General features: G+C 37.5%; 13 protein-coding genes across 13 annotated transcripts; 7 read left to right on the top strand and 6 right to left on the bottom strand.

Moving 5' to 3' along the window:
- Window positions 1-102: 102 nt before the first annotated feature.
- On the bottom strand, window positions 103-1,464 carry C9374_008519 (uncharacterized protein; the record flags this gene model as incomplete). The annotated part of the gene is made up of 1 exon (XM_044698604.1): window positions 103-1,464. The coding sequence occupies one exon, from the start codon at window positions 1,462-1,464 to the stop codon at window positions 103-105; it is 1,362 nt and encodes a 453-aa protein (XP_044545638.1).
- Window positions 1,465-1,836: 372 nt separating this feature from the next.
- C9374_008518 (uncharacterized protein) lies at window positions 1,837-5,501 on the top strand (the record flags this gene model as incomplete). Its single annotated transcript, XM_044698603.1, has 2 exons — window positions 1,837-5,006; window positions 5,093-5,501. The coding sequence occupies 2 exons, from the start codon at window positions 1,837-1,839 to the stop codon at window positions 5,499-5,501; spliced, it is 3,579 nt and encodes a 1,192-aa protein (XP_044545637.1).
- Window positions 5,502-5,758: 257 nt separating this feature from the next.
- Window positions 5,759-7,102, top strand: C9374_008517 (uncharacterized protein; the record flags this gene model as incomplete). The annotated part of the gene is made up of 2 exons (XM_044698602.1): window positions 5,759-5,873; window positions 6,171-7,102. 2 exons carry the CDS (start codon window positions 5,759-5,761, stop codon window positions 7,100-7,102), a joined length of 1,047 nt encoding a protein of 348 aa, XP_044545636.1.
- A 150-nt stretch (window positions 7,103-7,252) lies between these two features.
- Window positions 7,253-8,188, bottom strand: C9374_008516 (uncharacterized protein; the record flags this gene model as incomplete). The annotated part of the gene is made up of 1 exon (XM_044698601.1): window positions 7,253-8,188. The coding sequence occupies one exon, from the start codon at window positions 8,186-8,188 to the stop codon at window positions 7,253-7,255; it is 936 nt and encodes a 311-aa protein (XP_044545635.1).
- A 693-nt stretch (window positions 8,189-8,881) lies between these two features.
- On the top strand, window positions 8,882-10,129 carry C9374_008515 (uncharacterized protein; the record flags this gene model as incomplete). The annotated part of the gene is made up of 1 exon (XM_044698600.1): window positions 8,882-10,129. One exon carries the CDS (start codon window positions 8,882-8,884, stop codon window positions 10,127-10,129), a length of 1,248 nt encoding a protein of 415 aa, XP_044545634.1.
- A 745-nt stretch (window positions 10,130-10,874) lies between these two features.
- On the top strand, window positions 10,875-11,369 carry C9374_008514 (uncharacterized protein; the record flags this gene model as incomplete). The annotated part of the gene is made up of 1 exon (XM_044698599.1): window positions 10,875-11,369. The coding sequence occupies one exon, from the start codon at window positions 10,875-10,877 to the stop codon at window positions 11,367-11,369; it is 495 nt and encodes a 164-aa protein (XP_044545633.1).
- A 452-nt stretch (window positions 11,370-11,821) lies between these two features.
- On the bottom strand, window positions 11,822-12,945 carry C9374_008513 (uncharacterized protein; the record flags this gene model as incomplete). The annotated part of the gene is made up of 3 exons (XM_044698598.1): window positions 11,822-12,183; window positions 12,287-12,641; window positions 12,733-12,945. The coding sequence occupies 3 exons, from the start codon at window positions 12,943-12,945 to the stop codon at window positions 11,822-11,824; spliced, it is 930 nt and encodes a 309-aa protein (XP_044545632.1).
- A 368-nt stretch (window positions 12,946-13,313) lies between these two features.
- C9374_008512 (uncharacterized protein) lies at window positions 13,314-14,842 on the bottom strand (the record flags this gene model as incomplete). The annotated part of the gene is made up of 2 exons (XM_044698597.1): window positions 13,314-14,303; window positions 14,396-14,842. 2 exons carry the CDS (start codon window positions 14,840-14,842, stop codon window positions 13,314-13,316), a joined length of 1,437 nt encoding a protein of 478 aa, XP_044545631.1.
- A 78-nt stretch (window positions 14,843-14,920) lies between these two features.
- C9374_008511 (uncharacterized protein) lies at window positions 14,921-15,725 on the top strand (the record flags this gene model as incomplete). The annotated part of the gene is made up of 2 exons (XM_044698596.1): window positions 14,921-15,155; window positions 15,214-15,725. The coding sequence occupies 2 exons, from the start codon at window positions 14,921-14,923 to the stop codon at window positions 15,723-15,725; spliced, it is 747 nt and encodes a 248-aa protein (XP_044545630.1).
- A 515-nt stretch (window positions 15,726-16,240) lies between these two features.
- On the top strand, window positions 16,241-17,755 carry C9374_008510 (uncharacterized protein; the record flags this gene model as incomplete). The annotated part of the gene is made up of 1 exon (XM_044698595.1): window positions 16,241-17,755. The coding sequence occupies one exon, from the start codon at window positions 16,241-16,243 to the stop codon at window positions 17,753-17,755; it is 1,515 nt and encodes a 504-aa protein (XP_044545629.1).
- Window positions 17,756-18,310: 555 nt separating this feature from the next.
- On the top strand, window positions 18,311-20,411 carry C9374_008509 (uncharacterized protein; the record flags this gene model as incomplete). The annotated part of the gene is made up of 2 exons (XM_044698593.1): window positions 18,311-19,775; window positions 19,843-20,411. The coding sequence occupies 2 exons, from the start codon at window positions 18,311-18,313 to the stop codon at window positions 20,409-20,411; spliced, it is 2,034 nt and encodes a 677-aa protein (XP_044545628.1).
- Window positions 20,412-20,591: 180 nt separating this feature from the next.
- On the bottom strand, window positions 20,592-22,256 carry C9374_008508 (uncharacterized protein; the record flags this gene model as incomplete). Its single annotated transcript, XM_044698592.1, has 1 exon — window positions 20,592-22,256. The coding sequence occupies one exon, from the start codon at window positions 22,254-22,256 to the stop codon at window positions 20,592-20,594; it is 1,665 nt and encodes a 554-aa protein (XP_044545627.1).
- A 1,690-nt stretch (window positions 22,257-23,946) lies between these two features.
- On the bottom strand, window positions 23,947-24,888 carry C9374_008507 (uncharacterized protein; the record flags this gene model as incomplete). Its single annotated transcript, XM_044698591.1, has 2 exons — window positions 23,947-24,250; window positions 24,350-24,888. The coding sequence occupies 2 exons, from the start codon at window positions 24,886-24,888 to the stop codon at window positions 23,947-23,949; spliced, it is 843 nt and encodes a 280-aa protein (XP_044545626.1).
- Window positions 24,889-25,629: the final 741 nt, after the last annotated feature.

Here is a 25,629-nt window from a genome sequence, read left to right as displayed (position 1 = left end):
CACCAAAACGATTGACATTGGCCTAGAATTGAGCATGTTTCCGTTTGGTTTTGAGCAAATAGTGAAAGATGCTTTAGCAAATGGATGGTGGCTGATTTACAGTTATTGTTGTTTGGTTCCTCTTGTTCTAAATCTAGGTGCTTGATTATTCTTCTCTGGAACCAAGTGGTACTTGTAAGCCTCAAACAACAATGGATGTTGAGGAACCAAATTGGATGGCTCAACCACAGTTGCCAATTGATCCGAGCTCATCAAAGGATATCTCACGTGTTCAATGAGCTTGGCAATGCTAGAGGCTTCGAATGGCAAATGCTTTCTGAGATCGCACCACTTTTGAACAGCCTCAAAGACCAATACTTCTTCAAGAGGTTCCAACGAGAGAGAATCACGGGAAATAATCTGAATGATTGTGCTAACTTTGACGTGCTTGATCGAGTCGGATTTGAGGACCATCTTGATATTCTTATCAATGTATTGATAGCAATGCTTGACAAGATCGAGAGCCTTATTCTCAATGGCCATCTCTAACAAGAGAGCCATGTTCTCATAGTCACCATGTTCAATGAGGTACAATTCACACAATCTCTTGAGGCATGGAATACCGAATTCTTCTGATTGAACAAAAATGTCGAGAACATTGTCCAATCGCAATCTCACTTGACCAGTATACAAGTATTCCAAAACTTTGCCGAACACTTCTGGATGAATGTCCTCACGTTCCCAGGAGTAACGTTGTTGTGAGGTGTAGAGTGAGCTTGAAGTGTTGCTCAACAAGGCTCTGAAATAACTGGAACGAGAGGCCAAAATCACTCTATGAACATAGTATTTGGTGGAGAGAGAGGGTCCACATTGAATGACAAAGTCACTAAATTGCTTATCGAACACACATGAATTCAATTGGTCAGAAAGAGAGGAGAGATCCTTGTGAACCTCTTCAAGGTTGGTATCAGAGGGAGAGGTAGGAACATCCTGTTCTGTGGATGATGGCTTTGGAAGTGCCTTTTTCAAAATCTTCTTTTCAATTTGAACAGTTTTGTGTTGAGATTCATTCATGGAAACACGAATAGCCTCTGGAGATTCTTGTGGCTTTCTGTCCATTTCTTCTCTTGCATCTCCTGCAAAATCTTCATCAAAAGATTCACTCACACCACCGGCCTTCTTTGGTGTCGAGAGAACTACTTGTGGATTGGCATGCTCATCTCCGTTGGATGATCCTGATGAAGTGCTTGTAGCATCATTTTCAAAGTTAATGGCAGTGGATTTACGGAGAACTTTGGCCTTCATGTTTGCAAGCATCTTTCTTGGAGTTGAGACTTTTTGCGGAGTGGTGTTGAAGGTTGAGCTTTTGGTTGGACTGAGAATGTTGGTTGGAGGAATGTTCTCAGTGTTTTGTGGGTCCTTGTAGAAGAAGGCAGCAGGTGGAGAGGATTGATGTTGTTTGGAACCAAAGAGTTTGTTGGACATTTTGTTTTGTTGTTGAAAATCGTCAAATTGGCAGGTGACAGTTTTAAAAATTTAAAAATTGTGTAACGGTCAGTAACGGCGCATTGATGACGAACATAAGCCAAAAACAGCTGGGACTGTTGGTCCCAACGTTGAGCGGTTGATGAGTGAATACTATTTTTCTTGAAGGGTCAACACGTGTGCATGGTGTGAATCATTCACATGATTTTTCATGGGACAACATTGAAAACTGTTATAATAACTCACAATTACAACTTCTTTGCAAATTCAAATAACTGGGGATATAAAACGTTATGGGCGCATCATTGACCTTTTCTGTCGTTATGGCACGACACTACATGTCAAATCTAACAACTTTTCCAGTTGATAAAAATGACAGAAGAAGAGCACACAGCAAGAGACCCAACTACCGGAGCAGAAAACATTCAACAACACGAACCATCATCCACTGAAAATCATTCCATGTCGACTTCTAACACAACCAATTCATCATCATTGTCGCAGGACTGTACATCATCGTCGTCATCATTACAGGTACTGAAAGACCAACAACAACCAATTGACCACCAAAACAACTCTACAACAACTGTTGCATCTACTACTCTTATCACTCCCATCAACAATGAAAGTATACCACATGACAATGATTCAACTCAGTCCAAAACCATTCCGAACGACGTCGTTCCATCATCCCATGTGGATGACTCGCCACCTCTCAATCGTGATGAGAGAAGAGTCAATGAGGAATTTAAATTGTTGGAGCAAAGTTTAAATGGAGGAACAATTCATTCTTCTGAAAATTCTCCAAGGACAGCTGCTGTTGAGACTACTGATGGTGCTGCTGCTGTTGATAATGCCAATAATCATGAGACCCATCATGATGACAATTCTTCTACTAACAACCATGAGATGGATCACAAAAATTATTCCACTCCGACCAAAACATCCCAAAATGAAAGCAACAATTATCCAGATTATAGTATCACCTCAACAGGCAGAAGAATAAGAGACTCTCTGATTATTTGTAACGAGCCAACAACTACTAGCACTGTCCTCCCATTTTCAACCCTAAGTCTTGCTATTCATGATCATTCACATGGAGTGACCACTTCTCCAGCAATTAGCATTCAATCGAGCCGAGTTCGGGATAGCATTTCCAGCACTGGAAGTACAAGTGTACCAAGTGGAGGAAATACGGCTCGAAGAGGAAAAGATAAGAATCAACAAGTTTCAATTGTGACATCGACTCAAGTGGTGGAAAATGTAACACCCACCATTTCTGCATCTCAATCAAAACAACAAGAGCTGATTACATTGTTGCATCGTTTAATTTCTGAGCAACAAATTGATAAATTGGAAAAGTTATTGAGAGAGGAACAAGAAAAAGCAACTCATGCCAAACAACATGATAATTCCTCGCAAAATATTACTACTATCCAACCCGAGACGACATTCAATGATCAAAATAATTCCACAAATTCCTCTAAGCCATCCCATCCTACAGACAGTAGTAATGGCAGCACTAGTAGCAATAGCATTGGAGAAACTGAAAGTTCTGTTTCTACAAGCAACATCCAAGCAGACAACAAGACAACATCAATGACAACAGACCATGACAATTCTGAAGTTATAATTCCATTCAACGTCGATACCAATTATGTTTCGGAGCAAACTGGACGATCCCTACTCATGACAGCCGTGGCTCACGAAAATATTAAAATTATTCGGCTTCTTCACAAGGAATTTCATGCCGATTTAGAATACAGAGACAAGAGAGGACGAAGTCCAATCTTCTATGCGTGCAATGTGAGCCCACATCGAACAGCAGCTATTTTACAATATTTAATTTCGGAGGGTGCTTGTGTGAATATTATGGATCATGAGGGTTATACTCCCTTCTATTTGTGCATGGATTCACAAAATTTCCAAGCAGCTAGTGTGTTGTATGAACTTGGAAAAGCCAATGTCAATGTTCAAGTGGGAAGTGATCGAAATACCATCATTCACATGGCCATCAAGAAAGATCTCATTACGAGTGTACATTTTCTTGTGAGTCGTTGCAAGTGTGATTTGACCATTCCAAACATTAATGGAGAAACTCCAATTTTCATTGCGTTGCATCATCCAGCCATTTTGAATCAGATTTTAATGGATTTGATAGAGAGAAATAAGACTTCGTCTTATGAAAAATTTGATGTCACTGCGCATTACAATTTGAGACCTCTAGAGATTACAAACGAGAACAATGACACTTGTTTTCATGTTTGTGCAGAATTTGGATTAATTGACTCTCTTGGAGAATTACTGAGCGTGCTGCCTGAAGAGGTTGTGAGAAGACTAAGCTCCACACAAAATAAGGACGGTAATACTCCTCTCCATGTGGCCGTGAATCACAACCAATCAGAAATTACCTTCGTTTTACTCTTCATTAACCCAGATTGTATTTTTATTCAGAACAATGATTTGGACTCTCCACTTCATATTGCTCTCAAACAAGGACATTTCTGCTGTGCTCGAATTTTGTATCCGCTGGCCAAATATCTCAATTTGGAAAATGGAGAGGGTCAATCCATTCAATACCTTGTTCAATTGTTTGGACAAGAACTTCGTCAACAAGATGACACTCTCAAAAATTTGACTGAGGGAGAATTTTACAAACCATCCTCATACAATTTTGAGTTATTGCTACAAGACTTTTCTTTCATTAGCAAAATGAAAGATTATTTAACAACAATAGGTCAGCAAGATACTCTTTCTTTCTTTGAACACATTATGGAATATCAATTAACTCCCACAATTTCGGAAAGATATGAATTGGCTGAAAAGATTGTTTCAAATTTCATTGCTGAGAATGCAACACACAAACTCAAATTCATCAAATCGAAACGAGAGGAATTCATCCAACAATGGAAGGAACATTCAAAGGTCTTCTGTCCTGCCTATCTCTTTGAGAATTATTTGGATTTAGTGCTGGATGAGTTGAGACAAAATCTATTCCCTAAGTTCTGTTCGTCGAAACTATTTAAAACATGGGTGGAGAACAAGAGAAAATTGGATCCAACCTTTTATGTGAGATTCATGAAAAAGGAGACCATTCAATCCGAGCAAGAAAAAGAAGATTCTTCACAACTTAATTTGTTTGAAGACAATTTGGAAGAACAAGAGCAAGAAAATACAAAAGATAGGAAAACATGTAGCAAGTGTGGCGATGTGCTTGTCGATTTCAAGGATCCATTGTTTGTGAAATCAGATTTTGATAAAGCATTGGATCAATCCATGGATTTCACAGGATGGACACAAATTGAATCAGATTCAACACAACAAGGAAAGATGTTTGTTAGTCCCAAGGGTGCACACATTCACATTGAAGCAAAGAAAAAGCACACTGCTCTACGATTTTGTGGACAAATTGATCACTCGAATCACAATGTCTTTAACACATGGATTGATCCAGAGTATCTCTACATGAGAGATCCTAGTATTTTGAGTTCCAAACAAATTGATTATGTGTCAGGAAGGCATTTTGCCTCTGCTATTATTCAGTAAGTTTGTTTTAGAATTGTCGTAATGAAGCTTACCAAATATTAATTGCAACACATGACCATACTTGCTTTGCTTGCAACAATAGTGACGTCTATTCAATGGCATGGCCAAACTCCAATCGAGATTTCCTCACTGCACAATGCTGTACTTATCGAGAGAATACTAGTACTTACATTTTCCTTCAAAAATCTGTGACAAATGTGAAATGCCCAGAGTCCTCCAAACAGGTTAGAGCCAAATTGAAAACATTTTTCATTGTTGAACGAATTAGCGACACTCGTTCCAAATACACGTATCAAATCGTGAGCGATTTTGGAGGCTTTCTTGGTTCGGATTTTTTAGTGAACATGTATAAGGAACGAGGAAATCAATTCCATCTTCTTTTGAATCGAACTGTAAATGCAAGACAAACTCTGAAAAAAGAGAGACCTATCAATGGAGGACTCGTAGAAAGTTTGGAATTTTCATTATCTCACATGGGAAATAACGAGTAGAGAGGATTCAAGAAGGAGCTTTTGCATCACATGAACATGAAAAACGACATTGCAATAAGAACAAGCGCCTCAACGTGAATAGTACCAAGCACATTCAGTTTACTTGCCATTCGAACGTTCGTTTGTAAGAAGAAAATCTGATTCAAAATTTAATTCAAATGAAAAACACAAAAAATCCAGCGACCAAATTTGGTTGAATTGGAAAAAATATTTAAAGTTGATTTTAAAAAAATATTTAAAACTCCAACAACAAAAAAATGATTTCGTTCAACATTGATGACGGCTACCTAGAAGCTGTAGTTCAAGGCTTCAGAGATGGTTTGCTCAGATCCTATGATTATAACAATTTGATTCAATGTGATACTTTGGAGGGTAAGTATCGCTTGTTGTTTGTTACATGGCGTGATGTTTATGGAATTGGTTCTACTTGAATGTTGTTGAAATTATTGTTGTCCTATTACGGAATGGTCCTTGTTTGTGGATACTTGTTGCTGCAACGACTCGCTTTGGTGATGATATTTGATGATGCAACGGAATTCAAAATTGGATTTTTTATTTGGCTCCTCCTCCAACCCGACGTGTATGCTCCTCTTTCATCAACAACAACTAACTCTTTGATATCAAAACACTTCTATTTGCTTGGAACCGACGTTATTACCCCTCTCTTAGATATTAAACTTCACTTGACGGGTACTGACTATGGCAATTTCTTGCAAAACGAGGCTTCTCTGTCTTCCACCATTATTGTTGAAAGAGCAACTGAGAGACTTGTCAAAGAGTTCAATGACCTCCGTTTTCAAGCTGTAGAACCTCTCTCCACATTCCTTGATTTTATCACTTATGATTATATGATTCTCAATGTTTTGAAGTTGGTATTTGCTGTGAGAAACGGAAAGGGTGCTCTTGATATCTTGTACAAGTGTCATCCATTGGGATTGTTCGAATCTCTCAGTGCAATTACCGCAGCAACATCTGTTGAGGATATGTACGAGTTGGTATTGATCGATAGCCCTATTGGAAAGTTCTTCACAAAGACTGAAACTCGTGATTTTGACGAATACTCTACTGATTATTTGCGTGGATTGCTTCAAAAGAATTATTTGGAATCATTCTATGACTTTGTTCAATCACTCGGTGGAACTACTGCTGAGGTCATGAGCGAAATTTTAGAATTTGAAGCAGATCGTGCAGTTTTGACCATTACCAGACAATCCTATGCTGTTAAGGAAGATAGTGCAAACAAATTGCCAAAGGACGAAAGAAAGAAGTTGTATCCAAACTTTGGTCAACTTTTAGATGTTCAAGATAAATTGGCAGAATGTGATGACGACACTTCCATGTTGGAAATTCTTAAACCATATCCATACTTTTATGAAACATTGCAATCTGTTTCCAAACAAACCAGTTTGGAGTCTCTGTTGAAGAAGAAGGCTGTTGAATTGAACAAGACAGCATTTGAACAACAATTCCACTATGGCGCATTCTACTCATTTGTCAAATTGAGAGAACAAGAAATTAATAACTTATTGTGGATCTCTGAATGTATTCATCAAGGTCAAAAACACAGAATTAATGAATATACACCTATCTATGAAAATTAATTTACATGGAATAAACGATATTTGTCAAGGTCTTTGTTTAGTTTGATTGCCTTCACAGAGGTTAGGTAACGCAACGGAGTTCTTTCCATTCGATAACCTTTGCCCTTATTTAGTGTTGTTTGCACTTTGTTTATCGTGGAATTTGTTCATTTACAAATACAGAGCGTGATGCTCGGTACTCGAGCTCAAGGTCTTGTATTTGAGAGCAGAGTTTGGTGTGAGAGGAGAGAGTGGTGTTGCATTCAAGCTGTTGGCCTCCTCGCTGCCCGTTTGTTTGACTAGAATTCCAAAAACACTCTTCTCAAAAGCTTTCATGGTCACTTGTTCCAAAGCATGATTTTCTTCTAGAGAGCAAAGTAAAATTCCATTCAAATTTCTATGCTCGAGCATGGTCAAAATTGATGCAGCTACACCAGTCATCAAGTTTGGAGACTCCAAATATGGCGGTAAAAGCAATGCATGTTTGAATGAATTCTTGTCAGCTTGTGTCCTCAGACATCTCAAAAGTGGTGGTCTCACTTGCCTCTTGTCTCCAGCAGTAAAAGAGCTGGCCAAGATGCTGTCAAGAATAACAAATCTATTCGCTTTGATGTTATCAATAATTAATTTAGAATATAAATAGGTGACATATGCATTTTGATGAGTTTCTTTCACAGTACAATATTGAGCATTGTGTTTTTGTTCAATAACATTTCCGCCATCCACAATCAAAATTTTCAATGCATCATTACTTTCCAATGATGATGTTGATGAATAATAGTAAATCTTGTCGGTAATGTCCTTCTTTAATCGTGTTCTAGTATCGGCTTCTTGTGGTGATGCTCGGATGGAAGCCACATGAATCAATTTCAATTCATTCATTCGATCCACAAAGGCTCCTCTCACAAATTGGCTGCCAGCTCCATACACTCCGATCACTACCATATCAAATACCATATTCGAGAAATCTCCAATGACTTGTTTGGCTTGTTCCGTTGTTTCAAATATTGGACTTGGTGGTAATTCCAAATTTTCTTCTTCATCCACTTCATAGTCTTCAGCTCGTGATGATAAGCTTAATTCTGGAGAGAGTAATCTAAATTCCATTTGTTCTTGATATTATCTGTAGGCAACAACAAGATGATGAATTTTAAATGATTGGAAAATAAATTATGTAATAAAACACAAGATGTTCCGATAACGTTGAGGATGTGATGATCACGTGAAGAACAACTGAAAATGAATCGTTGCGAAGAATTTTTTAAATTTTCTTGATCAAGGAACCGAGCCCAAAAATAGAGCTCAAACTGTTGGACTTCTAATGAAATCGGTGAGTGAACTTCATAATAGTAATACCCGAGAAACAAGAATTGCTTGCCTTCTTGTTCTTCGAGAATAAGGCCAAAAGAGTGGCTCGAGAATTCTCCCTTAAATTTGCTCATTTCCAAACGCAGAAAGGTCTTGAAATAAGGCCAAAACGGTTCTAACCGTTGATCAATTAAAAGATCCTAGAATGGTGGTTGAGAAGTTTGAACTGACCTCTCGCCATCATTTAAGGACTTGTATGGAGTTGTTTCGTATCTCTAATCAACGTTCATCCTGGTGTGTCTATGAGAACGGGTGTTATCATGGTACATCTCTCTTCCACCATATTTAAAAAACAACCAAATATTGTTGTTGTTGGGTACAATCTCTTTCATTATCCTTGTGGTTGTGGTCGTTGTTGTTTCAATACTAGTATTGTTTGTTATCATCATTAAAATATATTCAGTCCATATAGTTATCGATTTGAACGTGAACATGATGAATATGGATCAAGATTGGCTTGAACCAATTTCTGTGGTCAATCTTGAAGAGGAGCATGAATCTCATCCATGCAAACAACAAGTCCTCACTAACACTCATCATCATCCTCACCAACATTCACATCGATCCAGTTATACAGGAACTCTTCATCCGACCTTCATTGAAGACTCATTAAGGACAGCCTTGAATCGAGCAATCTCCCATTGCTCATTACATCATCTTGGAGAAGAATGGCTTCAGGAACATGTTCAAACACATATTCTATCTTCCAATCATTCGGAATTTCCAAATCTCATCTTGAATTCATCTCAGAAAGATCTCACTCATCATTCCCAAATCAAATACTCCATCTTCCTCAAAATGAGAAGAATGAATCATCATGTCGCTCCTCATTCACATATTCATTGCAAAAAACCATGTCATGAACATATTGTACAATCGAGTGGATCTCTCCATTTTGTAAAACCATTTCACACGAGTTCTAATTCGTTATCGAGTGTCCATCATACGACACGAACTTCATGGAAAGACAAGATGATCCAATTTGTTTCAAGTGAAGATTTTGGAATGACTTCCATGATGATATGTCCACCCTTGTTATTGGCTCATTGGTATGCCACTTATCAAAGAGATAGTCCAGTATTGAATTGTGCTCAATACGTTGAATGTGGATGGTGCATTACTCAAAGCTTGAACTCTCTCAATGACCATCATACTCCAACGAGTAGTAGTTGGTATTTAGAAAAGATTGCCACACTGTACAAATATCCTCGAAAAATTGAAAAGAAGCTCTCCAAATATTCTTCAAGCGAATTACAAGAAATGTTTCCAACTTGTATTTCAGTATTAAGAGTGCCTTTGGAAAGAATGATTCAGAACGGTTTGAATATTGAAATATCGTCGCATCATGATGAAGAAGGTCATTCATTGGTGTATAATGTCCATTGTGGTGTAGATTTGATTTTGTGTCAATTCACACAAGAAGAGTTTGCAGTCAAGACTTGTCAAGTGTTGCATTCCTTATTGAAAAGTGTGATCGAGGATGGAATTCGGAAAACTATTCCTGATATTCAATACGATAGCGACATGATCAGACAGCAAAGGATTCATCATCGAAATTCATGTCCACCTGCTATGGAGAAAAATTGTTCCTCCTCCTCATCAACCACGGAGAATGTGTGTCATCTTCATACACGAGTGAGAGGAGCTTCCAATGCAAGTTCGAATTATATTTCTTTGTAATTGTTGTTGTTGTTAAATAGATGTAATTTTCAAAGTAATGGAAATGTGTTTTATCAAAAGCAGATGTTAATAGGCTGGTGCTCATGTTGTACTTTTCGTTTTTTTTTCAAATCCAATCAAACTTCAGCATTTTTTAAATTTTATAAATTGAAAATTGCATGTGGAAAATTGTTACAAGAATCCCAATGCTGGCTGATAGTTTGACAGATTTAAGAATGACCATACGGTGTCACACAGTGATCAAGAGCAACTTTCTTGGATTGCAAATCAAGACTATGATGAAGAGACCGATGCTAGTGAACGCTTGGAGAAACATTAAAATTTTTAAAACCAATTTGCATTTTATTCAAACGAACTCACACAAACGAAAATCAATAAAAAAATTTCGGTTGGTGCATAAAGATCTCAATTTTTTAAAAAAAGCAAACAAAATTTTTTTTGTACACAAAAAACGGCAGTTGGTTGCAGTATGTGAACGCGAATGACTTTTTGTTTTTTGGGCTTGTTTCAAGTCTTGCTTAAAAATTTTCAGTTTGGCTGCTTAGAGGATAAAACAAATCTCGAATTTGCAATCTCAAAAAAACCTTCATTGGCCTTCGACAAAGATTGCTTGAGTGTCATTGTCAGTTATTTTGAACCTCGTGATGTCATTCGAATGTGTAGCACCAACAAGGCCACCAGAATTGCCATTCATGAGATGTTTCAAAATTACGACCAAATCTTGTTGGAAATAATAACACAAACGATGGTTTCTTTGATTGAGAACAAATTTTTGGGTGCTTCCAAATCTCTCTTTAACGTGCGTTCGTTGTTGGAATCCAATGGCTTGACAAGTCCTGTTCATAATGGAAAACATCCTCTCTCCACCTATGTCAGAAATGACGAACAAGTTAGGGTGCAGTTGAGACCCTTGTTATGCTTGATGAAGTTTGCATATGGAGCTTGTCTTATTCGTCCTAATTCACTTGAACTTGAACCAGTGATTAGAAGACATGAACATACAGTTATTAAATTCTTATTAAACCATGAAGGATTGAGAAGATTCAGTAACGTTTTGGAATGGAGTGTGGACAATGATGACGAGAAGGAGCCTTTGATTATTTGTGAGCTCATCAAAATTCAATACAGTGGCAACAATGAATTTCAAATGTTTCTTATTGACGAGAACATCAAGATTTATGGTGTCGACGAATGGAAGATGGTAATTGAGAGATTGTATTATTTAAAGGAAAGAAAATGATGTTCTCTCAACATGGATCGGCACATACTGTTTCCCTCAATACCTTAATTTGATCATTAAAGGAAACTGTACATATTTGATTCAAATTTATGTTCAATAAACAAGAAGCCAAATGCCAATTGACAAACAAAATGACTTCAAATCCCAAACCTTCGTCGTCGTTACTGAATGCTCCTCACGAGAGTATATTTGTTGCTCAGGAGTTTCCAATTTCAACCTCATCATCCTCCTCTGATGATCATGATACAGAACCTGTTGATAAGATCAGCGAAATCGAATTGGAAAGAGCACACATGAAAGACGTACCCATTGTGAATATGAGACTTCATCGCAATTTTTTACGCCGTAGAAAGTAAATTAAATTCCTTGTTGACCATTATACAGGTTTTTGATTTCTCTTGAGGGCATACAGATTTCCTGTTTTTACGGGTCATTGAATGTAAATTGAGTTATTATTTTGTTGTCATTAGTACAGTTGATTCATATAATGACCATGATATAGCATGTGCTAATCCTCGTTTCATGATTTTAGGAACAATTCCTCTCAAAAACAAAGTTCGAAGGCCCTCTTCCTTAGGAATTGTGACTAAGGCATCCATAAAGCCAGAGTAACCTCCTTGATTTGGTAATTGTAGACGTGTTCGGATCAGGTCGAAAGGGTGCGTTATTAAGGTAGCGCTGGCTCCAGCAATTAGAGAGCTCACTGCGGCTACACTAATAATTTGGTTCGAGGTGGATGTTTTGGCTGACAAATCGTGTCCAACCAAAAAACTTAGCAAATCATTACTCTGTCTATAGAATAAATAGAAAAGTCCTAAATTCGTGTAACGTTTGACCATGTACATGTGAAAATATCAACACCAGAAATCACAAATGTGAAATTTCGCAACAGTTTTCGATCATTACGTGTCACATACCTGAATAAGGGATATCTCTTATTAATGTTGGTGTGACTCCTGCAAATAAACCTCGCATTCCTCCAGTACCATAAATTTCTTTGATGGTACTTAGTACGCTCCTCGATTTTAAATGTTCACATGCTTCTATACTCTCAAATCTAGTTTTAACAACCAAAATAGGCATGGTAGAAATGGTTGCACTACTCTTAGATATGGCTCCAATCAGAAAATCATTGACAGGTTGAGGAAGTCCATTATTCTTAGTGTTTAAAGGACCTATTTTCAAAAAGTGTATGGATCCAAAATACATGGCGCCCCCAGGCAGATATCTCCAAAATGTTGGTACTAAACCTCTCCAAAGACCTCTAACTCCCTATGTAATTATTGGGCGAACGTAACACGATTGTTGTTAATAGAAAAATATTCGCCAGTTCCTTCTCCGAACATGACGATCGGAAACTTACTTCTGTTTTGTAAATGGTCGTGAGGAATGAAATGGTACCTTGCAATTTGTCTTGCATTTTTCCATGCACTAGTGGTATTGGTGACTTATTGCTCCTCTCTCGGGCTCCAATTAAATTTGTCTTCAAGACATCAAAAGGTTGCGTAACAATGCTTGCAAAAACACCAGATACTCCTCCGGCTATGATATGAGCATAACTCTTTTCCTTATTCATTCTTCGGAAAGGTACTTTTCAACAATTTTGATTCCTAATTATTCAATTGTCAATTCCGATAGGATGAATCAATAATTGAACCGAATATAATGTTCCAAAAATTGAAATTGCGAATTTTGGAGTATCGTTGCAATAACAACAGTCGAGTTGCTTTTCGCGTATTTTTTTACTTTGAGGTTCTTGTTTGGTCATCAAGTAGAGAGTCGCACGACGGATTATTTTACAACTCGGATTCATGCTGGCTGATTGAACTTGAATGTGGCCATTGAATCGTACTTGAAATTCAGCATTGAATCCAAATTTGTGAGTAAAATGGTTTGTTGATGATGTCTAAATGTTGGGCAATGAATGACCTATTGTATCCCAGTTCAATATCGTTTCTGTTGTTGATTATTGGATGGAATATCTTGTTCAAGTGAAATCTCTTGATACACACTCAAAGCACCAGACTGCAAATAATGACCATGGTCTAATGATTCACGATGGTCAAAGAGAGTAGGGTCCTGTTGATAAAACTTGGATGGAGAGTTAATATTCTTAGTTTCCAATTCTTTCCATTTTGTTTTGTAAGCTCTAGCTCTTGCATTTCTATCGTTGATGGCATTATGAAGAAAACTTATACTAGTTGGTGCAATGACAATCCCAAAAATCACGACTGAGGGAAGGAAAAAAAACAAGATGGAAACAGTCACTTCAACAATGGAGGAGACTGCATTATAACCATTGGAAGCATAAACCACATTCTTCAAAACAAGGACACTAATTCTTACTGCTGGCAGTAGTAACAAGTAGCATCCTAAAATGATACTAATGATGGAGACTCGTTTCAAATGTTTTTGAATGAGAACAGGAAATGAAACTTTTGAGCGTGTCGTGAGTCTTCTTAGTACGCCTCCAAATATAATGAAAAGTATTGGAATGGAAATATCAAATATTAAGGTAATTGAGGTTAAGAAATAGGAAATATTGGATCGTGCAATTGTGAAGGCCAAAAATCCAATACTAGCTCCAAAGAAATATACTCCAATAAATGCCCAATAAATTCTTCGAGTGACTCTTTCGAATCGTTTACACATTTGTGGATTATAGTAATAAGAGGCATTAAACGTGAGCTCAAGCCAAAAAACGAGTAAGAGTAAATAGGTTGATTTTACAACAACAGCAGTGGAAACATCGACTACGTTAATTAAGGGACATGTTCTTCTCATTTTGTTAACAATAGTGTCCAAGAAATGAAAGCATGTATATTCATAGGTCGACTCAAAAAAGTATTGAAGGAAAAATCTGTGAAGAGTTCCAATAAAAAAGGCAATTAAAAACTGAAACGAAAATTGAAGAGGTATATTCCAAGGAATCACCTAGTGCAACGTTGTTTCAAAATTGTATCATTTTCATATCACAATGTCCATCATGATAAATTGCATAAATTCCATAATTTCTAGGTCCATACCTGTGATTGTGAATCGTAGCAACAGCAACAAATATATCTAGTCCAATATTTCCACTTAAACGATTGTAAACGTCTCGTAGAACTCTTCTTCCTTCTATTCAACACACATGTTTGTAAGCAACAAATTGCAAAAAAGATGACAATAATTATTAGCGTGAATAAAGAAAGCCATGGGGGAAAATGATCCATCACTGTTGAAACCGAAAGCGTTGAATTGGTATTTCCCGGATCATTATTTGAAGAATTTTGTTGTTGTGCCAAGAATTGATATCCCGACGACATGAAAGGGAACCCAACACGAAAACCGTAATGACCATGCCAATCCGCTACTGCAACATCATCCTCATACTTGAGATGTATTACATTATAATCTTTCATTACCATTCCGACCACTGAATTTACGTGTTGCAAAAGTGGTGATTTCCACACCCATTCCAATAACGCCATTTTTTTGTGACCTAGCGTTGTGAGTGCGTTGGTGAATAACCGCCATGAAGCATAAACGTGCCTCACAAAAGACAAAAAATGTCTATCGTGAATTGTTGTGATGATGTGTGGATTGAGATTTTTTCATTTCTTGAACCGTTGGATATCATTGCCAGTGTTTCTGGAACATGTAAAAGGCTGAATGAGCTTTCGGAGATGTGTTTCTTCTTACTTGATTCATCACAAGATTTTAAACAAGATTATTCAAATTTTGAGGATTATGTAAAACTTAAATTATTGAATGATCAAATCCAAATCAGATATGAAGAAAATGGTAAGGAGTTGAAAACAATGAACGATCATGGTGGATATTATGAACGCGTTTCAACAAGAGTACTACATTCCGATCATGAGAAATAGCAAATATTTCATTAGACACTATTTGTTGAAATTGTCAGTCAAGTTATCTGAAAGTATTGGACCACCATGGCGCTATGATCGCAATCGTGCTTTGTCTTCTGCGATTTCTGAAGACATTGAGCTTTTTCAATTTTATTTATCACGGTTTGGATTTGACAATTCCAATACCTTACTACAAATGAAAGACATTGACATTGATACAACAAATATGTATACCATCAAAACTGTGCTAGTTGGTGACCATGGGGTTGGAAAATCGACTCTTTTCACCTCTCTCACCAGGGAACAATTTTCGTCAGCAAGACGCCGAATGGGTGAAGAAATTTCCGGAAAGCATGTTGAATTTTTGAACCACAAATTTATCGTACAGTTATGGGACTCTGTTTGTGAGAGCTTCTTTTATATTCCAAAGATAGTGGTGAGATATTGTAATTTTGCTGTGTATTGTTTTTCTGTTTCTAATCGAAAGTCATTATTGAGATAATATCAAAAATATTTGGGTTGGTAAAGTGGAAGAAAAAAGTGATGAGGAAAAGATAGTATCCGTCCTTTTGGGTCTTCGTCGAACGTGCACGTCTGATCCCTCTTGCCTGGAGGAAAGGCAGGTCAGTATTGAAGAAGCGTTTGAACTTGCAAGAGTGACATTAAGGGGAGCATTGTACTTTGAAGTGGATTATAAAAACAAGCTCAATCTTGCCTACTCACTTACGTGGTACACAATTTTAGAGAGTATGTTTAAGGACATTGCAAAGTTTAATTCCGCGCATTTTTCCAAAGCACTTGAAGAAGACCACACACAAAACACAACATCATGGTGGAGCTGTACAATTTAATCAATTCAACACAATACAAGTATTAGTGTGATTTTTGAAGTAACATCTAGTACTCTGTGAAGACTGTTAACAAGGATTGAATACAAATTGGAGAGTTAAAGGAGAATTTTGTGGTTCAGTTTCAAGTTGTCGAATTTAGCGATTTTGATTGCAAGATTTAAAAAAAATGTCCAAGCAGCAACATTTCAACATTTGTATTGTCGGTGGAGGCATGATTGGAAATGCTCTTGCCAACGCTTTAGCAAAAGCCAAGTATACCAATCAATTAAAGATTGCCATGATAAATCCAGCCGTTTCTACAAATAATAATATTTTCGGATCGGGAAATTCCGTTGGTATTAGAACTAGTGCTCTCACTGGTACATCCATGAAATTACTTGAGAAAATTCAGGATAAAAACAAGGAAATTCCCATGACCAAATATTATGGTATGAAGGTGTGGGATCAAGATGGAAACTTTTTGAATTTAGATCCAAAGGAAAATGATTTCAACGGAATTAACTCACCATTTTCAAAGACTGTAAACAATAATAATATAATTTTGAAATCATTGTCATCCCTTGGAAATCAAGTGTTCAAAGTTGGACAGACCATAAATGATGGGCTTGTTAAGAGCGGAATTGGCTTCTCAACTGTGTCGGAACGAAATGACGATGTGATTGGATCTATTGTCGATAACAATGATGTTGTTTTTAGCTTGATGGAGGCATCCAAAAAGCTCGAATCGATTTCACTCTTTGACAGGTCCGAATTGAAAGCTATTGCAGATGGCCAAAGTCCAAATACCAAGAAATTGATCATTCAAACAACTACCGAAGGAAACGAGAAAAAGAACGAAGAAATTTCATGTGATTTGTTGATTGCCGCAGATGGTGCATCCTCATTTGTGAGACAGTTCTGTAACTTTCCATTTTACTCTGTCAAGTACAAGCAACGAGCATTTGTCACAAATGTTTACGTAGACACAGACAGCGTTCCATGCACTGGCAAGAATACGTATTGCTACCAACAATTTCTTGGAGACGGACCAATTGGTATGCTTCCAACCAAACAAGCCAATGTAAAGAATATTATTTGGTCTACTGATCCTACGAGAGCTGTTGCATTGGAAACTGCTTACAAGTCGGGCAACCAACAAAAGGTGCTCGAAGAGATGAATTCAATTTTCAGCAAATTGAAAATTGTTCCTCGAATTTTGGCTGAAAAATCAGAAGTGGTTCAATATTTCCCTGCTGGTAGCTTCCCTCTTCAAAGACTAAATTGCAAAGAGTATGTTCAACCTGGAATTGCCCTAGTTGGAGATGCTGCTCACTGTTGCCATCCAATGGCTGGTCAGGGTGTGAACATGGGTTTTGTCGATGTAATTCAACTTGTTAAGGCAATTCAAAAAAGTGTCAAGTCGGGCTCAGTGATTGGAGATTATTCAATTCTCAAGACAGAATATGAACAAATTCAATATCGAAGAAATGAGCTTTATCTGGATGGACTTGACGCTATTAAGGGAATTTTTGAAGTTGAAAGCCACAACGATATTTTGAAGGGACTTGGCCTTGCAGGTCTTGCAAGAAAAATTGGTATGGATGTCATTAACTCCAATCCATTGAATTTAAAGAATGCTCTCATTGGAACAGCTATGGCTGTCGACGTGGACATGTCACACATTAACTCTATTGAAAATTAACCTTAGTATTTTTTACTTAACGCATTCTCCTCAAGGGAATATTATGAGGAGCAAGTTCAACTTTTTAAAACAATAACGGATTTGTGTTTTTCCAAACCGTCTCCTGACGTTCTCTAAATTAAACCTTTCGACTTCAAAACATTGTTGAGCTTGTGAATGCTGAACAACAATAAGGCAAGTACGCTTTTCTTTCAGATTTAAAAATGAGTGATGATGTTTGTTGTTTGTGAAGGTGTGTTTTCACACAAATGCACCTCTTTCACTTCACAATGATGAAAACGAGAATTTGAATCTATTCAAAGGCGTGTTCATAGCTTTTTGCTATTAATATTCTTTTGATGATGATCATGATGAAAACCTAAACCTACACTCGATAATCTGAGAGGAAAGGTGTGTATCGGAACGGAAACTCTTCCCGCACAAACATCAAACAACACACACTCAAATAATTATTTTCTATTAACTTTTTTAATAAATATTTTCAAGGTTAAATACGCATACACATGATCATCGTATTGATGAAAACAAATTAATTCGAAATTTAATTCTTAAAAAATGTTTCGTTCAAGCGTGAAGGGAGATCTCTCCACTCTCTTTAGAAAGGCTTTACTGAACACGACCACTCATAGCTCATTCGGAACATCCACAACAACTTTATCATCATGGACCATTGGAAAGGGTGGTATGAGCAATTTTCCATTCATGTCCGTTCCATCCGTTAATAAAACGAAAAAGACAGCCTTTAATGGGGATTATCAAACTCCGATTGCTATTCAATTGGCAAATCAAATGAAAACTATTCCTCCGATGGATTTTGCCAAAATATTGAGCGAGCAAGTCATGAAACAGAATCAAGAAGAGGAAAAGTTGTTGGATCAGATTGAAATTGTTGCTAATGGAATCATCTCCATTTCACTCCGTGAAGAATATGTGAAACGAAAAATTATTGAAATTTTCAAGGAGAAGAGGAGACGAGAAGAAATGAATGATACTGCTCTGAAACAAGATAAAATCAAAGTGGTCGTGGATTTTTCAAGTCCTAACATGGCTAAGAGAATGCACGTTGGACATTTGAGGTCTACCATTATTGGAGACTGTATTTGTAGAGTTTTGGAGAGAGATGGAAGGTTTGACGTCGAGCGTGTGAATCATGTAGGTGACTTTGGAACCCAGTTTGGAATGCTGCTCGCCTATATTGAAACTAAGAAAGTGGACATTTCTTTTTTGAAGACCTTAGAACCAGCTCAACAATTAGAAACTGTTGAAAATTATTATAAGGAATCGAAAAAATTATTCGACTCGGATGAACAATTTAAAAGTCTGGCTCATCAAAAAGTCATTCAATTACAACAAGGAAATGATGAAAACGTTCAATCATTGTGGAAATATTTATTGGAGTGTAGCAGATATGAATTCGATTCAATTTATCAACGTCTGGATGTAAAACTTGAAGAAAAGGGAGAATCTTTTTACAAGCCCTACATTCCACATGTGCTAGAAACATTGAAGCCTGTCATTAAGGAGAGCAAAGGCGCAAGATGTATCTTTACCGAAGATGAACCAGGCAAGAATGACTCCTCTTTGCCATTGTCCACAATAGAAACAACGAACACCGAGGATCAACAAGAACCACCTCTCATGGTACAAAAAGCGGATGGAGGTTTCACCTATGATACAACCGATCTGGCCACTCTTTGGTATAGATTGAATGTATCTAAGGCAAAATGGTTGATATATGTGACTGATTCGGGACAAGCTTTACATTTCAAGCATATCTTTAAAGTTGGAGAAATGATGAACTGGATTGATCCGCTAGACTCCAGCAAAGATATCATTTGGCAAGAAAATATTTCAGAAATTGTGAATTCTCCTAAAAAGGTGAGAATTGACCATGTAGGATTTGGAGTAGTGTTGGATGAAGAGAAGAAGAAATTTAGAACTAGGTCTGGAGAAACTGTGAAATTACATGATTTACTGGATGAGGCTGTGAAAAGAGCATTTGATATTATCAAAGAAAAAAGTACGTACAAGTTGCAATTTTTGCTCGTAATCATTTTTCTTTGACCTTTTCATCATGTAACACAAAGATATCAAACGATGTGAAGAAGACGAAAGTGTGAAACCATTGAGTGATGAGCAAATTATGGAGACAGCCAAAGTAGTTGGCTATGGAGCGGTCAAGTATGCAGATTTACGAACCAATCGATCAACAAATTACATCTTCTCCTACGAGAAAATGTTAGATTTTAGAGGAAACACCGCTGTGTATTTACTTTATGCCTACGCTAGAATTTGCTCGATCATTGAAAAGTCTGGAGAAAAAGACCTGCTTCAAGAATTGCAACAACGAGCCGCTTCAGGAGATTTGTCACTGTTTTCTGATTTCAAAAGCTCAAAAGCTGAATGGAAATTGTCCTTAAAGCTTATTGAGTTCCAGGATGTGCTAAATTTGGTCATGGACAAACTGGAGCCTCATTATCTGTGTGAATACTTGTTTGACTTGTCGAACGATTTCAGCGCTTTCTTTAGAGATTGCAAAGTCATTCAGGAGGACAAACAACTGCAACGATCGAGACTGCTGTTATGCGAAGCAACTGCACAAACCATGAAACAAGGTTTTGATTTGTTGGGCTTAAAAACTCTCAATAGACTCTAATTTATTCAATAAATTCAAAATTGTGTTTCAAAATTAAGAAACACTGTGTTAGATTGGCCTAGGGTGTTTCAAATTAAAAAAATGTTGTAATTACAACGGGGTAATAAACAACCACGAGGTTTGTAAGAAGTTGCGCTTTGTTACTGGACGCAGCTAACTAAGCGGGGATAAATAACTAGCTCAAAACTCAAAGGTATTTTCTGGATTTTCTTTGAGCTCTTTCCAGAGTCTATACTCTTCAGTGCGATGGAACCTAGAAAACGAATCAATCATGTTAATGTACAAATCTCTCTTAAGCTCGTGAATAAGTTGGCTTCCTCTCTCTAGGTCAATGTTGCCACTCTTTCTCTCTTGATCAACTAGCTTTTTAGTTTTACCTCGTACATTAACCTCTTCAGTTGAATTCTCATCCAAAAACTTGTCATAGACCATATTAATAACCTTACTTCTTCTCTTTCCTGACATGTCAATAAAATTCTTTTCCATGTCTTGCAATTCATTCCAAAACTTCAAATTCTCGACTGAGTATTCGCTCTCACAAAAATCTTTGAATAGCTGATAACCAATTGCGTCTCTGAGCAAAGCATCAAGTTCATTATTGATAATACTTGGTGCTGAGGATGACCTTGCCACAGGGGCTCGTTGAGGAGACGAATCATCTCCAAAGGCATTTACTTCCTGAGAGATTCTTGGCTTACTGAACTCTGACTTGGATCTTGTGATACGACTTTGCAAAATTGAGGCCAACTTTCTTCGATCGTCCTTCTGATCAAAAGACATGGTTGTTTCTGATTCTTCTGCTCGTTGGAGCACATTTCCACTACTTGACCATGAATCAGCACTGGCAGCACTCAAATTTGATATAGAGTATACTCTTTTTGTTCGCTCAATACTTTCATTGCTTCTGTTCACCTCTCGAGTGTCTGTACCCGTCGTGACATGTCCAACACCGGTAGAAACATCTGTATTCGTGTTGCTGTTCACTACGTGTGTTTCTTGTAACTCAATACCATTTTTTTGTTGTTGCTCTTGCTTGTGTTGATTGTTGTCATCATTGGAAATAAGTGGAATTCCAGTAATAATGGTTGATCTTGTGTCTTCGGTGGTGGACCTTCTCCGCAGAAGATGTAAACTTCGCAGACTTTTCGTCTTTTCTTTAAACCAAGATCTACATTTTGGCAGCGAAAAAGATTGTCTTGATAAATTACATCTTTTGTTTCTAAAACTACCATGGTTGTTCGTTAATGTATCAACAAATCTGGTACCATCAGTAGCACTGTTGTTGACAACCACTGGTGGAGACTCAATAACTTCAGTATTATTACTGGTATTCGTCGAGGAAATGGTAAACCGTGAATAATATTGAGACGGTGGTGCGACTGTGGGTGAAGGTGGTTTTAATGTAGGCGTCAGTGACGATGATTCTGGAGGAATGTTACGGGTAGTGATGGTGTTAGCAGAAGGAATGATCGAAGAAGAGATGAATGGTGTGATGTTTGTAGAAGCGATGGATGAATCAGCGCTTTGAGTATGAGCATGATACGAAGGCATCAAGGTGTTGCTGTGACTCAAAGATTGAAGGGAATGAGAGGTATGGCTGTGATTGGAAGAGGAGGGGAAAGAGTGGTTGGTGAGTGAAGGAGAATTCGTTGTTGTAGTAGTCCATGAATTTTGAAATCGCTGTAAGGACGAGGAAGTGGTTGGATGTGGTTCTTCTTGTTGTTTGGTATTTGTTGTTGTTGTAGATGAAGTGTGGTGAGAGTTTCGTCTGAAACTGCGTATCGGTCCCATACTATACCACCGGCACTCTCCTTGATGATGGTTCTTACTATACAAATTTCCCATTTTAATATTCGTGATGATGAGGATATATATCTCTGTAATTGTGTATGTTGTTATTGAATGTTTCACCGCCCGAGGCAGCGAGTCTGAACTAACGATTGAATTTTCAAAGTCCAATAACGCAATAATAATAACAATACTATTCGTACTAGTCCTAAATTTCAAAAGGTCTCTTCCGCAATTTATGTTCTTGTCGTTAACAATGCCAAGTATATTCTTCTATTATTTCAACAATGACGAATACAATGTGTGTGCGGAAAAGAAGCGCTTCTATAGGGTGAATGGTTGTATCGTTGATGAACACACTCCTACAAAAAGAGCTCAAATACTCCAATGATTCGCTTCAGAGAGAGAGAAACGTGTGCAGGAAAAGAGGACCAGATACGGAAAGAGTTTTTTTGGTGGTTGTTGTTGTGATGGACGGTTGGTCAAACGCCCTTCACGCTCTTCTTCTCGCTGGAGAACAAATTGTTCAAGCTTGCCTGATTTTGACAAAAAGACGATCAGACTGCACTCAAAGACTTTTTAACTACCTAGTGATTGCACAACGAGTGGACTTTTAAGAGGAATAGGTTGAGAAAATTTTGAAACGAAAAGAACGTGTTGGAGTGTCTTTTTTTTCAAAAATCAACAAGTCTTTGCTAGTAACTCTTCTTCTCATCCAATTTGTAAGTAAATAATTCCTTCGCCAACAACGAAGAAGCGAGTAATCGAACTACTACATATTCTCATCTGGAATGGCAAGGCATGTGATCTAATAGAGCCAGTGCCCATCCTTTTCAGATCGAGTCGAAAAATTGAGAATGATACCTGACATGATTACAGTTTGTCATTGCTTGATTTCGCCAAACTCACCATTTGGAGATTTGTATTGCCGTTTTCTTGAACGATGGTTGTTGGAACGAAACACTCGGGTCGTCGTTAGAAGGTTGCCTTATTTCAAATAATTGGAAATGGAGAATAAGGACGGCTCAAGCATGAATGAAGCGTTTATCTCATTACCATGTGTCGGGGAGTGGTGGCTAAGTAATTCAACCAATGATCCATTCTTCCTTTGCGATTAACAAATTAATTTCAAACTACCGGTAAATGAAACAGATACAAATTTGTTGTTATTTTATATCTCTGGTGTGCACTCTATCTGTTCGTAATGCTTGAGGAAGCTGTGTAACACAATTTGCCTTATCTCTGTTTCATCGCTAGCAAGTGGGAAATTTCTCAACAGCTATTCGACAACAAATTGTTCAGAAGATTGTTTTGTGCAGTGCTTTTCTATTGTTCAACCTGTAGAGTGTAAAGATGTATCGACATGTGCTGTGCTTTTCTACAGTTCCCATGTTGGCACAACTTTACCATACATTCCAAAAAGTATTTTGTATTTTCTACAAATTTAGAAAGATCAACCGGTAATTGTCCTCGTTCTATGATGATTTTAACAAACACAATTCGATGGACACCATGCCATCATACAATTTATTGTATTGTATCTAAACTCTCTCTTGTATATGTACAAATACATTCGTTTTTCAAAATTATATTCTTCTCGGAAGCACATGACCATATTCCGTGGTCCATGTACTGATATTGTTACATGTGTGTGTATGTGAGGTTGAAGGATCCGAATGCACATGTGCATGTAACAATGTGATCCTCTCAATCATGATGCACTCGTTGTTATCCATATCACGATGGTTTACTGTATTGGAGAGGCTATTGCCATTGGTTGGACTGTTTGAATTCCATTCAAAGAAGAAGAACAAGATGCCGAACAAGTTGAGGTCGAGCTTGTACAAGGACTGGATACTTTTTGATTCTTGTCCAGCATGCCACCACCAACATTCGACACGACAATGGAAGGAGGAGGAGGAGGATTTGCAGTTGTTGTTACTTTCGTGATTGGATCTTCATCCTCTCGATTCAATATAAATTCCAAACACATGGGATAGACTTGAGGGAAAATGGGTAAATCTTTGATTTCTTCATAGAATTGAGGCCATCTTTTGATGAGAAGAGCAACAATGAGTGGAAAATAGACAATGAATGAATGAATGAATGAATGAATGAATAACAAAAAAATAGCCTTGTCTTTGACTTACCTTTGTAAACCCATGTCATCCTTCAATTCATAAAATCTTCGTTTCAGAGTGGACAGAGAACATCCAATTTGATTACATGCTTGTGTTTGAGACAAGTGAAGAACCCTCAAAATTTCTTCTTTGGTGATGGAAGCTTGTGCTCGTCGAGTCTTCTTTTGTTCCTCACCATTTCTCGAGACAAAGCTGACAGATGTCTTTTTAATGTCAAAGACAGTGGTGAATTCTTTCAGTTTGGAGTTTGTTTTTCTCTTAGATTGTTTTTCAATGCCATTTGAACTTGTCAAGTTTGTTTTGGATGATGATGATTTACCAAGATTCGACGAGGACAAGGTCGTGGACGAAGTGGTAGAGTTTCTTCTCGAATTCATGGATGAATTGTCTGGAGCATTGATGTCTTGGCATCTGACAGCATGTATCGGTGATGGCGTTGTCATATTCATTCGACCCACAACAGCAACACCACTGTTATTATTGCTGTTATAGTGATGCATCGTCGTGGGTGTATTCATCAGTGATGAGGAAGAGGTTGATGAACACATTGTTTTGGTTTGATACGTTGCTTTTGTCATTTCTTTGCGCGAATATAGGTTGTTTTTTTTGTTGTTTCGGTTCGTTGGTTCGTTTCATTAATTGTTGTTTAACAAGAAGATGCAGAAAGCCAAACACAGGTTGTCTCTCTCAAATAATACACATCTCGAAGTTGCCGGACCGTTGACTTCTTCTGCAACAGCTGACATAAATACGTCAGAGAATTGTGCCCAAAAGGACTGCACTTTTAGAGCCAATTCACCGTTTCAGCGCAGATAATGAGTCTATACAAGTCTGTTGACATCTCTCGAATTGTTGTTGCTCTCTTCAGCCGGGATTCTTTCGTTTGTCAGACAGAAAGGAAGAAAAATTTTGTTCAACTTTGAAAAATTCGCTGTGATTGGATTGTACGAATCGTATTATCCATAGGCATGCATATTTGATACAATTTCGTAAGAAGGGAGATGCGACCATGTATGGAGTAGCTAAGGATGAATGAACCCTAGCGTGTTGTTAAAGAAGAAGAAGAAGAAGGATACTTCTACTGTTGTAGTTGATGTTATTGTTTCAGCATTGGTTGTTTTATGAACTGTTAGCTTCTAGTTGGTCATGTGGAAGAGCTTTGAATTTCATACAACCGTTTCGTTTGCATCATGGAGTGCGTGGCATCTCAAATTTGGACCTCCCAGTACCTGAACAACAAATAAATTAATAAATACCTGCGTAGACGATTTGGAAAAGCCGTTGTCGCT

Source organism: Naegleria lovaniensis (assembly GCF_003324165.1).
Source record: "Naegleria lovaniensis strain ATCC 30569 chromosome Unknown tig036, whole genome shotgun sequence".
Classification (NCBI taxonomy): Eukaryota; Heterolobosea; class Eutetramitea; order Acrasida; family Naegleriidae; genus Naegleria; species Naegleria lovaniensis.
Note: the sequence above shows the minus strand (reverse complement) of the source record. Positions and strands in the feature narration are given on the sequence as shown.